Here is a 15351-nt window from a genome sequence, read left to right as displayed (position 1 = left end):
TCCCTCCCGCGCTGACAGGGCTCTCCGGCGTGGCCGCTCCTCCCACCGCCCGCCCTGACAGGGGAAGGGCCGCCCGAGAGGCCGCAGCGTCATGGGATCATGGAGCGGTTTGGGTTGGAGGGGACTTTAGAGACCGTCTAGTTCCAGCCCCCCTGCCATGGGCAGGGACATCTCCCACCAGACCAGGCTGCTCAAAGCCCCGTCCAGCCTGGCCTTGAACACCTCCAGGGATGGGGCAGCCACAGCTTCTCTGGGCAGCCTGGGACAGTATCTCACCACCCTCAGAGTGAAGAGTTTCTTCCTAATATCTAATCTAAATCTCCTCTCTTTCAGATCAAAACCATTACCCTTCGTCCTGTCACTACACTCCCTAATAAGGAGTCCCTCCCCATCTTTCTTGTAGCCCCTTTAGGGACTGGAAGGGGCTCTAAGGTCTCCCCAGAGCCTTCTCTTCTCCAGGCTGAACAACCCCAACTCTCTCAGCCTGTCCTCACAGCAGAGGAGCTCCAGCCTTCTTGTCATCTTCATGGCCTGCTCTGGACCCGTTCCATGTCCTCCTTATGTTGGTGGCCACAGAGCTGGCCACAGCACTCCAGGTGGGGGCCCACCAGAGTGGCGCAGAGGAGCAGAATCGCCTCCCTCACGTTCCCTTGTTCTGGCCACCCCAGGCCTGGCAGGGAAGGAGACATTCCCACCACCTCTCTTAAAGTTTGGTGCTGGGCCATGGAGCAGCTCAGCCCTTCACAAAAGCAGTTATGGACCTTGGGCATCCAGCATGTTCCTTTGGGTGCTACCTGGCTGGAGGCACCGATGATGCCTCCCCCATCTAACGCCCGGTGCCCAGCGCATCCTCCGATGTGGGGATGGTGATGCTTAAACCCCCTTGGACGTACTTTAAAACACTTGGTTAAGAAAAGTGCAGCCGCAATTGCAAACAATGTTTTGGCATAACATATAATGAACAGCAAGTGTTGCAGGCCACCGTGTCGCAGCGTGCAAGAGGCTGCGGAGGCCAGCCATGGTCATGGCAGATGTTTGGCCAAGGGAAGGTGGCCTAGGGTTGTGCTGACTCATACTCCTTCCCGAAAAGGCTTTACGGCACAGCCATCGTAATTAAACGCTTGTGAAATGTCATAGTAAGCCCAGACCGCCTTGCAGTACGCTCACCCAAATTGCTGCTGAATTATCGTTCCAGAATTAGAAATGCCGAGCACGGCCCGTAGTATTTCTGCAATCTGCTGGAGTCTTCTCAGAGCATCGGCGGCACGGTAGGGAGGAAAGAGCTGGTTGATTAAAATGTGTTTGTACTTGGGAAAAAGGCTGGTATAATGTCACACACGGGAGACTACGCATGAAGCGAAGCGATCACAACCTGGAAGGCATACGGCTGCCATTGATTAAAAACAGGCTGCGCGAGAGAAAAAAAAATAGAGAAAATATGACAAAAAACAATAGTAGGTGTGCTGCCAGGTTCTAGTGTATGAGATGGAGTTGTTACCGTGTTTATTGAAGAGACAGAAAAAGAAGTTGACCATATGGCTGCAGTGTTTTTAGGTAATGCAAAATCATGCGCCCCTCATTATTATAAGATTAGGCTGAGGAATTTCAGTTAGCCACGGTGAAGTGGGTGAATGAGCAATACAGAATGATGTATCGAGAGGAATATTAATATCCCATGGCAGTAAATTACCTTTACCAAAGACAAAGACTCATATATCATTGCGAACAGCTCAGTGGAACCATCACTGGAATATACAGTTATTATAGAAGGGATGTGAACAAGATATGATGTCATCGAAAGATTGGAATATAATAACTTAAGAAAAGATTCTGCATAATGGAGAATTATGTATTATACATTAAAAAGCTAAAGAAATAGCGAATGGTACTGAAAAACTAGATTTGATATTCCTATAGACTGTATTTCACAAAATGAGGAAAGGGACCGAAACCAATGTGACATGGGCAATAAAGCCATTTTATTTTACCTGTTGTTGATTATGCAAATCATCGCTGAGGCCAACATCTTAATAGAACATTTAAAGGATTTGACTTTAATATATTTCATGAAAACATCCATGGCTATTCAAAACAGATTTTAGAAGTATAAAGAACAAAATTACCACCGCTTGAAGGCATACCCCGTGCTTTACTGGCAGAAGTTAAAAGAACTGAAGGCAATTTAATTCATTCGGTGGAAATCCCTGGCAGTGACCTCTCTCAGGTACAAAGGGTAACGCATCTAATGCGTTGTGTGTTTCCAGGGGCACATGGCTGTACCATAAGTTCACAGCTGGGAACTGTGTGCATAAGGGCGCATTCATTTTTGCACCGTACTCGGCGCGCAATGAAAAGCTTTCCCCTATAAACCATTTTAAAATGCTGCATGTGATATGGGCCTTATTAACAACACATGCCAGGGAAACATGGTAAACAGTAGAGAAGACTTTTTAACATAACAACTGATTCCTTGAAATAATAGTTGTTATTATAGAAAATTATGTATATAGAGATGGCAGTTTGCCAGAGATGTGGGGACAAAAAGATGATGTGTTACAAAGACCTCAAATTATATCATACAATTTCTAGTCAGAGGCTTTTTATTACTCCTTCAGGGAAACGGACTTCTGTAGCCCAGCTTTCTAGCTTTTCCGTGGCCACTACCACCCTCTTCTCACTGCTCAGATTTCACAATTATCAGCATATTCTTATTTAGCATGCTAATAATTACATTAATAGTAATTATTACAGCATACTCTTTACTGGAGATTCAAAATCGTGGTCATTCTGGATCAAAATTACCCCATTTAGTATGGGCTCACTTTAATTTAGCCAGGACAAAAAAGCCTGCCTTAACTGATACTCCCAATTACCTTGGAGCATCCTTTGGTCAGAGGGCTGTAAAGAATCCTTCTCCTGCCCTCACGCTTGTGGCTTCTGCCCACAGACTTGGGCTCCCTTGCCGCCCTCCATGCCCACAGTTCCTTTCTGTTCCCTCCATGACTCTTACCACTCTTCAGGTGGGTCATCAGAGACCCTTTCTTCTGCTCTTTTCCTCCTCATCATCCTCCCTCTGTGGTATGACCTGCAGAAATTACAGGTAGCAGCAGAACAACTCAAGAACGAGCACGTTCAAGGGAGCATGGTGTTATGGCAAAAGTAAATCCCGGGATAACCTAAACCATGAGATATTCATGGACAGATTTCCCAAATGACTGTATTTGGGCAGCCTCTCTCGACAATGAGAGAGGCTCAGCTTTTCCCCTCAGGCAAGGTATATGCGAGGGATCGCTGGTGTATTTTTGGTACCCTAGCATGCAGTCCTAATTAAAAATTACTCCTGAGCAAGGCGAGGGGGCTCTGCTTTATTGAACCAACTTTAGGTAAATTACATTGTGCTTCTAATGCTGACATTAAAAGTTTTTTGATACTCGGAGTCAGAGCATGCTGCATGTCTACAATGCTCACTGTATATGGATAGCTGTTAACAGTATTTTGGTGCACTTAAGAAGGAAGAAACTGTCCTAGGAATTCTGATGTTAGTAAGTCGTCGATCTAGAACCATAGTAGAAGGTTTGTACATGTCTAACGAAGCTACACAGGTGTCTTGAATGTATTTTATTAAGACATGATAAACAGTTCCTAATAATCAATCTCATACCGAAATGGCAGAAAAATAGAAGGAAATCTCAAGTGAGGGAGAGTGTTTAATATACGGCAGAGAAAAATTGTCTGTTATCGATAGTTTAGCATAGAAAGTTCTCTTCAGCGCTCAGTTTTGTAACAGTTTGAAAGGTAGTAAAATTTCAAAACAATAAGAATAAAAAAGTAAAATGAGCCACAAAAGAAAGAAAAGTGATTATGTAAATTAACAGTGTTCTTATGTACATGTCATTCGAACACCACAGTACTGCAGTAAGAGAGCATCCTTTTCCTCTCCCTTCATCCTAGCTTGGCAGTTAATTATTTGCAACTGTTTGGATACCCAAACCTAATGGTTGTCATATGATTGTACTTACTTATTTATTTATTTGCCTGGTTCTCCACAGGAGAGGCTCATTTAGCTCCTTTTCAAGCAATTAAATCCCTCCTGGAATTTCTTGATTCTGCCCCTGGATTGATACAATCCTATATTTGTCAGAGCCTGCCTTCAGGGAAGTTGTTTGAAGTTGTATTTGGGCTTATTATCTGCCCACTCTGCTGTCACTTTCAGCAGTAATTTTTTCATCGCGTTGTTTTTTTTCCCAGACGTATTCATCCTGGAGTTTTCATTCCCCCCGCGGCTTCCCCTTTTGCCCCTTAAGGTGGGAAAAACGGGAAAAAATTCAAACCAGTTCTACTGTACATGCCTCTCCTTTGGAAAAAATCAGGACCCCTGGAGTGTAAAGCCCCCAAATACCTTATCCCACCTAGTGACATCCCATGCTGTGTGTGTCCATCCAGTGGCTTTTGCCCCTTGGAGTAGAAGTTACGTGGCTTATTGGTTGACTCCAAAAGCAGGCACCTAAATGTACAGCTGTCAGTCTGACAGCCTCTTCTTTTTTTTTCCCCCCCTAAAAAAATCAGACAATTTAAAGCCACTTTTACAGCTAATGCCCCAAAATGCCTTGGGAGAGCTGAGCCCCTTGGTGCCTTGGTCACACATCCAGGTTTGACCATTTTCCAGGGATGAGATACTGCCCACGTTCATGTCTTCTGTTGCGGGGAGCCTCAGAATATGTCTCTGCACAAAATGCAGTGACAGCCACCATGTCTTTCTTTCCGCTTCCCATGGAAGTGTTTTTCCCAAACCAGGGATTCCAGTCCCTGCTCCGTGTACTGGGTTTTTTCATGCGGTTTCCCAGTGCAATGGCACATTATTCTCCTTACAAGCTATCTTATCTCTGGCAAGAAGCATAATTTGATAGCAACTACCGCAGCAGCTCAGGTCTCTCTGAATCCAGACTGCCATTATCCTGCTCTCCCATCTCTGCTTCAGGCAAAGGATTTCCACTCCCTCTCGTAGGCTGTCCCCAGCGCTTTTGTAACTGGGAGCTGTTTCACTTGAATCACATCTATACATACGTGTGTGATACTTATTTTTCCTGTGTTAATTGCTAACTGAGCTGACTCCCTCCCCGTCACACACGCGCTACTGGCCATCAGAGCAAGCCCAGGAGAACGCACAGATCCCAGGAGCAACATCTTACGACCGACATCCCTGTACTAAGTTCTGCGACGTTAATTAAACTACTTTGCTGATTCAAAACAGATCTCATGCCATTCTCTGCATGGATCCGTTCATAGAGTCTAGGTGACTAACTTCAGGCTCCGTATCTTACTTTACAGTTTATTTTTATAGCTCTACACTCTTTTGAATTTAAGGTGTAGCTTCCGAATCACGGTTAGACTGAGATAAAGTTCATTGTTTCAAACCAGAACTTACAATCTCAGGCAAATCACCTAAAACCACTCAACACTAGAAACGCTTACTGAAAAATCATGGCATATGGGTTTGGCTGCTTAAAAAGGAGAAGGATTATCAATATGTTGTCGGAAGAAAGCTGTAAATGAAAAGTTACTTGCAAGGGACAGCTATGGAACAGGAACTGGAAAAGTTCCTGCACAACGATACTGATTTCATTTCATTTATTTTTAAATTAAAGTGGACATACAAATAGGTAACTCAGCTATGCGTACTTTTTTTAAAAAAAAACCCAGGAGTAATAGTTTATTTGCTTACGTAGAATAAACCGAAACATATTACTAAAAGTTAAATATGTTTAGTATGTTGCTGTTTCTGTGCATGTTTATCTATATAAAATTAGGTTATTTTATGTTAAGATTTTCAAGTGGGTACTAATTTTTTTATGGAACACTCCTAGCCAGTAATAATGTTCCTCTGTGGGAGGAATTTATAAGTCAAACTAGTGGTAAAAATTAACATTACCCATTCAAGATTAAAGCACACCCCCATGTATTTAATCGTGTGTGTAAGAAAAAGAACATAATATATCCAAGGGCACCATCTGCTGACAGGTTCAGGGTGCCAAACGCTTCCATGGATTTTCAGATATAGGGACAAACACTATACATTCAGATCTCACATATTAGAAAATATTCGTATTAGTTTTGGCTTGATTTGAAGGGGAGTTCAGACTTGGTTCGGTTTTGTTTCAGCTTCATTTTTGAATAGCGAGCTTTTGGTCTGATTCTTTTCCTTCTGCAATTATTAGTCTGGAGTTCTTTTGCTAGAAACTGATCCTGATACTTAGGTGGAAAAAGGAGATCAAATAACTGTAGAAAACCAGGCAGTATGGCCAACAATATGCTGCTTATCACTGTTAAATTGTCTTTTTCTTCAGGCTGATCACATTCTTCTCAGGCGCACAATAGATGCGTTTGCAGTGGAAGTCATTTGGATCGACTTACTGTCAAAACGTGCAAGGAGGGAAACTGCCAGCGTGATTTTAAACATCAGCCCAGCAGGGAGCAGCTTGCAGTACAGGACATTCTGCTGGAAGCCAGGAATTCATCAGAGTAAAATTCATCAGGCAAAAGTTAGCACCACAAAGCTACCCAAAGCTGCCGGTTTAACAGTTACTCTTTTATCGCAATCGACAGCTGGTCTGCACATCCCTGGGCAGTTCAGAAGCATCCTCTGATTATCTTCTTACAGTATTACAGTTTTCTTAACTTACAGAAGAGAAAAAGAGCTGGTTTTACAAAAAGCCTTCATTTACTATCGCATAACTTAGTTGCAGCATACAAATTTTCTCTGCTGCCAGGAATTTGACTGATTTTGAGTAAGGATTGAGCACAGTGACTGCTATCCGAGGGGTGCCTCCATAGCAGATGGCACGTCCCACTACCCTGCCTTGTGTTCACCTGCCTGTCCTTGCACTTCCAGCTTTTTTATACAGAATTCTACGGCAGAAAAGCAAAGCTAGCTAAAGAAACAACCGAAAGAAGCAAAAAACTGTATTTTTTGCGACGGCGAGACACTGCAATTCAAAACATTTGCACATTCATGTTATGCAAAACCCCATATTTTTATGACAAAAGAATCTGAATGATATACACTGCAAAGAAAATTAGTTTCAAGTGCATTTATTTTGAAATAAACAAGAATATTATATGCATATATTCATATTTATATTAAATAACTTATTATTAAACATGAGAAAAAATACTCTGAAAAACTAATCTGACACTTTCACATTCTATTTTATATTAAGTGACTATAGTTAGGAAATACATAGAAAAATGATAAAATTGTCTCAAGCCAGCCATAAAAGCAAAGTGCACTATTGCCAAGGGCAGCGTAGGAGCAAATTGTCGATGGTGCTGCTGCTTCCTCCAAGGGGCGGATGACTGTGAATGAAGAGGAAGGAGGGGAACCCCTCCGATAGCTCCCTGTCCTTCCTTCCCTTTTTTTGTCCTTCATCACTGAAGTAGCAAATTGGGTTTTGCAGATGCTGACAAGAAGCAGTGAGACAGTTCTGCGTACCAAGACGATACATTGAATACCATTAATTCCCTAAATGATCACACAGGGATTGCAGCTTATCCGTGTTGTGTCTTTATCCCAATTTATTTGATTTTTCTTGTTGTCAGTAGTTTAAGGATGCCAAGGTAGAAATTTGGTGAGTATTTATCATGAAATACTAACTAAAGTAGCGTCCTTCAAAAGGTCTGGCTTTTTCTCAGATAAAAGCCACACCTAGAACATTTTTTTTTCCCCTAAGATTCCCAGAGTGGAATTTCCTAAAAAACTTCTTCCTTTTCATTTTGTTTTGGCTTTTTAGCAGAGATAAATCTCATTTTAAATTAAATGTTTATGAATTTAGGTGTACTTACACAGACGCTATACATTTTTTCTATTCACATGTGATGTAAGATAGCATTTGAGCAACACGTGCTTGACAAATTTGCTTACTGGTATTTGCAGTAATAAAAGATTTAAAATCATTATTTTCTTTCTGTTTTAACTGTCAGGCTCCACCAAATATTTGCCTTTCCGATAACAATCTACTGACATTAGTTTTAGCGTGCGTGTATTCAGCTGGAAATATTTCAAGGCACAGATTATTCCTAAACAGAGACAGACTTATTTAATGTCCGGAAGGATATAAGAAATACGTGTTCCTGTTTGTTTGGGTTTAATTTACACTGCCAAAAAATCACCTTGAAAGGGAGTAAGGAAAAACACTGCTAGTGAATAGCAAAGGCAAAATTTAGAGAACGTGAAACCCAAATGTAACAGTGGCCTTACCGCTGTTTCAGTAACATCTAAACCTACAGGGCAAGAGAGGTCGTGCTGGCAACTCCATATGGCCTATCATCTCCATAACCTTTGTGAGGCCCAATTTCTGTCTAATATTTGCTGCGTAATACTCAAATAACATTACTTAGTGCGTGTTGCTCTGCACTGCTGCATGCATTCATGTTTGTTTTGCTTTTTTGTTTGACGCAAACACAAGTTATTTATCTATAGTTCTCAGATACTGCATTCCAGAGTAGCAAATTAAACAACTATAATTTCTACTCAGTGCCACATCATACTTCATATAAAAGTGCACTATTCACAAGAAACACATGAAGTTTTACTCTACCAGAAATGTATCAGCGAATTTATATGTATGGCAATAAAATTTATAATAAATATTACAAAGTACATGTTACTTAACGTGAATTGGAACATTTTGACTTTTCTTCAACATCCTGCTCAGAAGACATCTTAAAATCTGTACTACTTTTTTTTTAAAGGATAAATAAATAAATATTGTAGTAAGACTTGGAGAATCTGAACGTTATAGTCCATACAGTACCTTTCCTAGGTAAATACCTATCATTCACATTATAACCATAACAGCTTTACTCTTTTTAAAGTAACAGCTTTGTTGGCTTCTAAGAATTTAATTTGTACATTCAACTTGTACGTAATTGTTATGCTACTTAATGTATTCTCATTCCCCATTTAGCACAAACTTTTAATAGTGCTCTTCTGAAAGCAAATTCACAGACTAAGCTGATGTGGGGCAGTTTCTCTTCATTGCCAAAACATTTGCCTTCCCAGGTGTAAAACTTAAATGACAAACATATCTCAAAGTAATAAAAAAATAATATTAAAAATGTATTCTTAAAAAAAAAAAGACTTCTGCCAATCAGGTGACAGTTTGTCACTTAAATAAAATACATACTTAAAAGCAGTTGTTAAGATTTGATGATTACTACATTACGTGGAAAAGTCATCCTGTGTTTTCTACTGCAGCTGGAAGATTCATGATTCACCTGGGTTAGTCTGTTCTTCATTAGGAATTCATAGGAATAAATAGTTCTAGCCAGTGCAGATAATCCTTCTTCCTTCCTTTATCTCAGCGTATCTCGTCTCCGAAATTGCTTCCATAGATCTCTGAGATGTTCGCTGGTTACAGTCATCACACAAGAGTAATATTCCTTCCAACCAGACTTGGGAGTCTCCTGTGAAAAGTGAAAACATACAATTGGAAAAAGATACTGTTCACTAAATTCCTTAATACTACATTAAATCTTACTCGGACTCGTGTCTGTTTTAATATTAAAAACCTCATATGCTTTAGTATTAAATATATATTTAATATTAAAATCATGAAAGATCAAATACTTCTATGGCTCAGAAGTACTTCTGTAAAATGAGGGTCATAAATCCATACGCAGGTTAAATATTCGGAATGCATCCTCACCTCACAGCACACACTTAGCATTCAACAAATAGCCTGTGTATATTAAAAGCTGTAAGAAAGGATTTCCTCTTTATTCAGGTACGTCCTGCTCTCTCTAGTTTTTTCTTGCTTCTTTATTTCGACGCTGTCCTAAAAAAATTCACCTCTAACACCAAATAAAAAGCGTAGAAAATTACTGATGTTGATGAAACTGAGGCATTAGCAAAAGCCAAATATGAAACAGGCAGATGATGTGAAAACTTCTTTACACAGGGTCACCTGAATCCTAAACCGCGTTGTAGTTCATTGCCATTGACAAGTGCCCACTGAATGGAGAGGCATTTCAGCCAAAGGCTGGCCCGGGGGAGTCACTACGCTCTGTGCCGTCTGTGGTTTTCACTGGGTCTTATCATTTCTGCCGCTGCTCTACCTTCACAGAACTATTTTGACAGTAAGTACAGAAAGATGGAGAGGGGCTAAATGTTGTATCTTCTTATTACGGGGAGAGAGGCTAAGTAAGGGACAGGAATTGTAATTGTAGGTAAGTCAGAAGCATTTACAAGTAATTTTAACTTGTAATCCATTTCAGAAATTAAGTCCAGTGTCTGGAGGTAAATGGTTACAGTGCCAAGGTGAGGACTTGTCTGATAGCTTGTTTTGGTTGAAGTGAGTGAAGAAGTTAAAAATAACGTGAAATTGCAGTATATTAAAAACCATTAGAGAGTGAAGCCTACATTTCATTTACTCTTATTACTTTTGTATAATTAAAAAGCATTATGCAGAAGTTGTAAATATTCAGAAAACAATCTAATTCACGGCAGCATATAATCCAGATTTTAAATGATATATCAGAAACAATACTTACATGAATGAATAATTTAGTGGAGATTTATGGTGAATCTTACCAAAAAATGCATTACTTGCAAAATGCATTGCATTATTTAAGAAAAGCACATTCAGTTGATTTACTAGTGCTTTGAGATATGCATTTATTTTTTATTTTATGAAACAGGTTCAGAGAAACGTTCATGAAAATCTATAAAAGAAACACTACATTAACCGTTCATCTGCTCATTTCTCGTGTATGCATTGTTGCTGTCTCTACTCCCAGTGTACCGAACCCATAGAAAGAACATTTTGTCCCCATACTCTGTGACGCTTTCACATTTCGCTGGAACGTTCTCCTCCCCCTGTACCCAGGTATGTTTTTAAGGTTCTACTCAGTTTTAGGATCAAAAGTCTGGGTTCTGTAATTTCCAGTTACTTTTGTAAGGTAAGCCAGTAAGATGTGCCTATCACACGCACTGTGCTTTCTTTGCTTTAGAGAAGAGGTAAGCGACAGTCTCTTCAACTAGTAAGCAACAGCTACTGCTGATTTTTTTTAAAACCTATGATAGATGCATTCAACTGCTGTATATTAGGAAAGTACAGAAATTAAAAGCTTTCAAAATATTGATTATGTGACGCATCTTAATGTTGCTTAACTGAATGAAGTATTTCTAGAAGACAGCAGTTTATTGTTGAAACGTGACTAGCAATGAGGTTCTGAATCCACGCTTGTCTATTAACGTCTTTCTCAAAATGAAATTTCCTTCCCCAATCAGCCCCAAGACTTTGTAGATATTAACTATTGCTTCCTAAAAACCTTCTTTAATCAGAAATTTAGAAGCCCCTCAAGATTCAGAACATCTAGAAAACTGTTCTTTTAATGCAAAAATCGTAAGATTTTCAAGAAATTTCTGGGACATACAACTTACTTTCTAGATTTACAATTGTGACATACAATGTTACAGGCTGAGAGAGTTGGGGTTGTTCAGCCTGGAGAAGAGAAGGTTCCGGGGAGACCTTATAGCGGCCTTCCAGTACCTGAAGGGGCTACAGGAAAGCTGGGGAGGGGCTGTTTGCAAGGGCATGTAGCGATTGGCAATGGCTTTAAACTAGAGCAGGGCAGGTTTAGATTAGACATTGGGAAGCAGTTCTTTACACTGAGGGTGGTGAGACACTGGCACAGGTTGCCCAGAGAGGTGGTGGAGGCCCCATCCCTGGAGACATTCAAGGCCAGGCCTGATGAGGCTCTGAGCAACCTGATCTAGTTGAAGATGTCCCTGCTCACTGCAGGGGGGTTGGACTAGAAGACCTTTAAAGGTCCCTTCCAACCCAACACATTCTACGATTCTACGATTTTCAATACTGTAGAAGTGAACAAAAATGGAATTATAGCATAACTATCTACTACAGGTTCTGAGCGCACAGTTTAGTGAACAGTAGTTTCAGATGGACTCGAATCCCTCCCGAAGTTGGCTGCTAGCATCCTTCTTTGGAATTAACTCTGGCAGGGTTTTGTGAGCCATTTCCTAGCTGACCCTTAAGTAGAGCTCTCCTCTCAGCTCTGTTGGGCAGTTCCCTACTCACATGTTTTCTCTCTTCTCCCTACAGCACCACAGAGGAGAACTGGAATACAAGCTCTCCAAGAACATCACCAGCTGTTTGGACCACACAGAGCTTCTACAGTTGTTCCCAGGGGAGAGATTTTCATTATTTATTGTAAAGGTATAACATTTTTGACACTGCAAAGTAAATTGCATAAGTGCCATTTGAGATACATAATGTAGAGAACAATGTGCTGTTTATCCACTTCCAGGGTGCAGATTCCACGTACGGTATAATCTGTGGTACCTATGCCAAGTGTCTTCATCTCTTTCATCACACTTCTACGTTTACCACAGAAAGTATATCAATGCACAGATCTGTACATTTATATTTGGAACAATGTAAAATTAAGAGTTGTTGTATCGCACCTAACTTTGGGATGTAACTGCAGATTTTTGTATTTCACATACATGCATGTGTGTGTTTGTACATCAGACTGAAATTTAATTACCCAACTGAAATTGTTCAATTTCAAATCTCCCCTACTTCCATCTTTATTATCTTTTCAATTTGTAAACTAAATAGAAAATAACCATTTTTAGAATTGTGTAACTCTTCACACTGTATGGCAAAGACACAATTAGTTCTGTTTTCAGTCACTGTAACTAACTCCAAGTGAAGTGAAGTGATCTTCACATACGTTTTGGCTAACGTTTCCATGAACTGACACTTGCAAAAAACTTTAATAAATAAATATCTACAACAAATCTGAAGCAATATTCGAAGTTACGTAACGTTTTGCACAAAAAGGAACTCAGAACAGCTAACAGCTAACAACGGGCTATGTCACTGTAATTCATCCCAAGAGACAAGGAGCAGTTGCTGAAGTGAAGAGCAGTAGCTGACTAATATGTCTGGAGGGAAGAGGGAATTTTCTACAGATGAGGTTTACGCTGTGTCCTCCAGTGCGCAGGTAACAGATACCTGATACAGCCCTATACGCGGCAGCTTAGGTACCAGCAGCGTTCTTGTTACAGCACCCAGGAGCTGCAGGTGGGAAGAAGAGCAGGGTAAATAAATAACCAGCAACCTCCACACCATGCCAGTCACTGCACTGAGAGCTCACCTGGCTTCTCGGTACTGTCTCCCAGTGCGTAGCGTAGACACATCATTATTCAACTGTAAATTTTCTTCTTGAGAATGACTTTCTACAGGGTGAACAAAAATCTCCCTTTATAAATCTCCACTGTATTTTTTTTTCCCCAGTTTACTCCACCTCAACAGATGAATGAATTTATTGCCCGGATTCAGATGTCTGTCAAGGTGTCCAGGTATGTAAACTTGATGCTTTTACCACAGTCTCTCTTTTTGTCACCAAGCGAGTTTTATTTGCCTTGATTACTATACATTGGGTTCATTTGCGTCACACTGCATTTTGTTCCAGTTGGTCACATACCCTTCACTGAAATTATTAGGAAAGCATCGCGACTGTGTAACATTTTGTCACTTTTCTTGTAAAAACCGTTCCCTATCTTGAAAAGCTCACAGTTTAAACAATACTTGATATGCAGTTACAATGTAGGCTGTGGCAGAATTAGTACAAAGTACTTCTAAAGAATGATTTTTAAAAAGACATGGGAAAGGAAGAAAGGAAGAGCCAAAAGTTTCAGAAAGATGAAATTACATAGAATTAATCTAAAGCCATGAATGTCTTCTTATGTGACTGGCGAGTTGGATTACTAAAATGTTGTTTTAACTACTTCATTAGTCATTTACACTTCCCATTAATCAGGTGGAGAAACTGGACTCTGTTAAAATTTCCTTTTCTGTTCCTCACATATTAGTACAATGCTTCAGTACGTGAAGCATACTCATTTATACTCATAAAGAGGAAGTATGATTTAAAAAAAAGGTTAATAGTTAATAAAAATAATAAAGAAATAATCCTACAGATGCTAAATTTTAGAAAAGAAGAGTTCATGCAGGTCAAACAGAACTCTTGTCTTCTTTTTAAGAGGACAAATCAGCTGCGTAAGCCTGGACGTGCCCCGAGCTATTGTTACTGCTGCATTTTCGAAGAACCAGCCTGTTCAAAAGATGTGACACTTCACTGAAAAAGAAATGGTCTGAAGAACACAATATTTGGGATACATGAAATGCCGTGCCACAGGAACAGGTCAACAGCGTCGATATATTCCCTCTACCTTACCACTCTCACAGAGGGGTCTACAAAAGAAAAACATCCGTGGGACCGGTGAGCTACCAGTCTCAGTAAACAGGGACACCTCTCATCCCCACAGACTGACATTTTCGACTGTGCCAGAAGCCAACCATCACCTCAAATAAACTGGATCCAAGAAACTTCTGCTTAGTCTACCTACATTCCCTTCCTGCCATGCTGTTTCACAGTTATGGAAGAAAGATTTAAACCAGCGGCCCAGCAGGCTCACTGGCATAGAGGTGCTCGGGGAGACATACGAAAGGACACCAGGTCAGATGCCAATACGCTGATGGTTAGAGGCATCGGAAGATGGTTATTCAAGAAGAAATCTCAGCTTAATCAAAAAATTAGAATTAAAATTCAGAGAATTCAAATTCAGAATTAAAAACAGAAGAGGAATGCTCAGGAGCACAAGATGTGCTGGCCACTCCACAGGGCCCACTCACAGCAGGCCACTGGCTCTGGGACCTTGTTGGGCACGGCGTACACCTCTGTTCCTCCCCACTGCACAATGTCACGTCTGGGACCTGCATCAGCTGATTACAGCCTTCATAGCAACTACTGCAAAGTCCATAAATACAGACATGAAAAAAGGGCTGGCACCAAACCCTTAAATTGCAAAGGAGCAAATTCTTGCTTCATGTATGAAGAGAAATGTCTACTAACACATTTCTGCTGTGTCCACCGTGTGGCAAACAGTTTTGCAATACGGCTACAGAATATGCACGCCCCATTTTTGACACTGAAACCCACAGTACAACCTAAATGTTAAAGAATGAATATTCATGTAGTGAATACGCAGAAACGGCCACAGTGATCACATGTGGGCAGAGTGCTGATTTTTGAAAATTGCTGGTATAGTGTTAATTGAGCCAAACCCACGTTATTGTTTTCAGAAGTGTAACTGTATAAATCAGAGTTACTAACTGTATAAATCAGGTTACTAACGGTCTCTCAGGAAGAAAAAGCTACCTCTACAATCTTCATTGGTAACCTTATTAGCTACAGGTACTGGAGAGAAAGCGGTCACAGGACAGACAGAAAACAGCAACAGGAACTATGAAAGAATACTTTTCC

The 15351-nt window shown here is 40.5% G+C and overlaps 1 protein-coding gene across 7 annotated transcripts in view; it reads right to left on the bottom strand.

Moving 5' to 3' along the window:
* Positions 1-7073: 7073 nt before the first annotated feature.
* The window catches only part of MICU3 (mitochondrial calcium uptake family member 3), a 56510-nt gene continuing 48232 nt past the window's right edge, over positions 7074-15351 (bottom strand). For all 7 annotated transcript variants that reach the window (XM_074588155.1, XM_074588154.1, XM_074588152.1 and 4 more), the window contains one exon: positions 7074-9462. In XM_074588155.1, coding sequence (XP_074444256.1) covers positions 9352-9462 — 111 coding nt within the window. In that variant the 3' untranslated portion in view covers positions 7074-9351. The remainder of the gene's footprint in view (positions 9463-15351) is intronic.

Source organism: Larus michahellis, chromosome 5 (genome assembly GCF_964199755.1).
Source record: "Larus michahellis chromosome 5, bLarMic1.1, whole genome shotgun sequence".
NCBI classification, from domain to species: domain Eukaryota; kingdom Metazoa; phylum Chordata; class Aves; order Charadriiformes; family Laridae; genus Larus; species Larus michahellis.
This window is presented reverse-complemented; position numbering and strand designations above follow the sequence as displayed.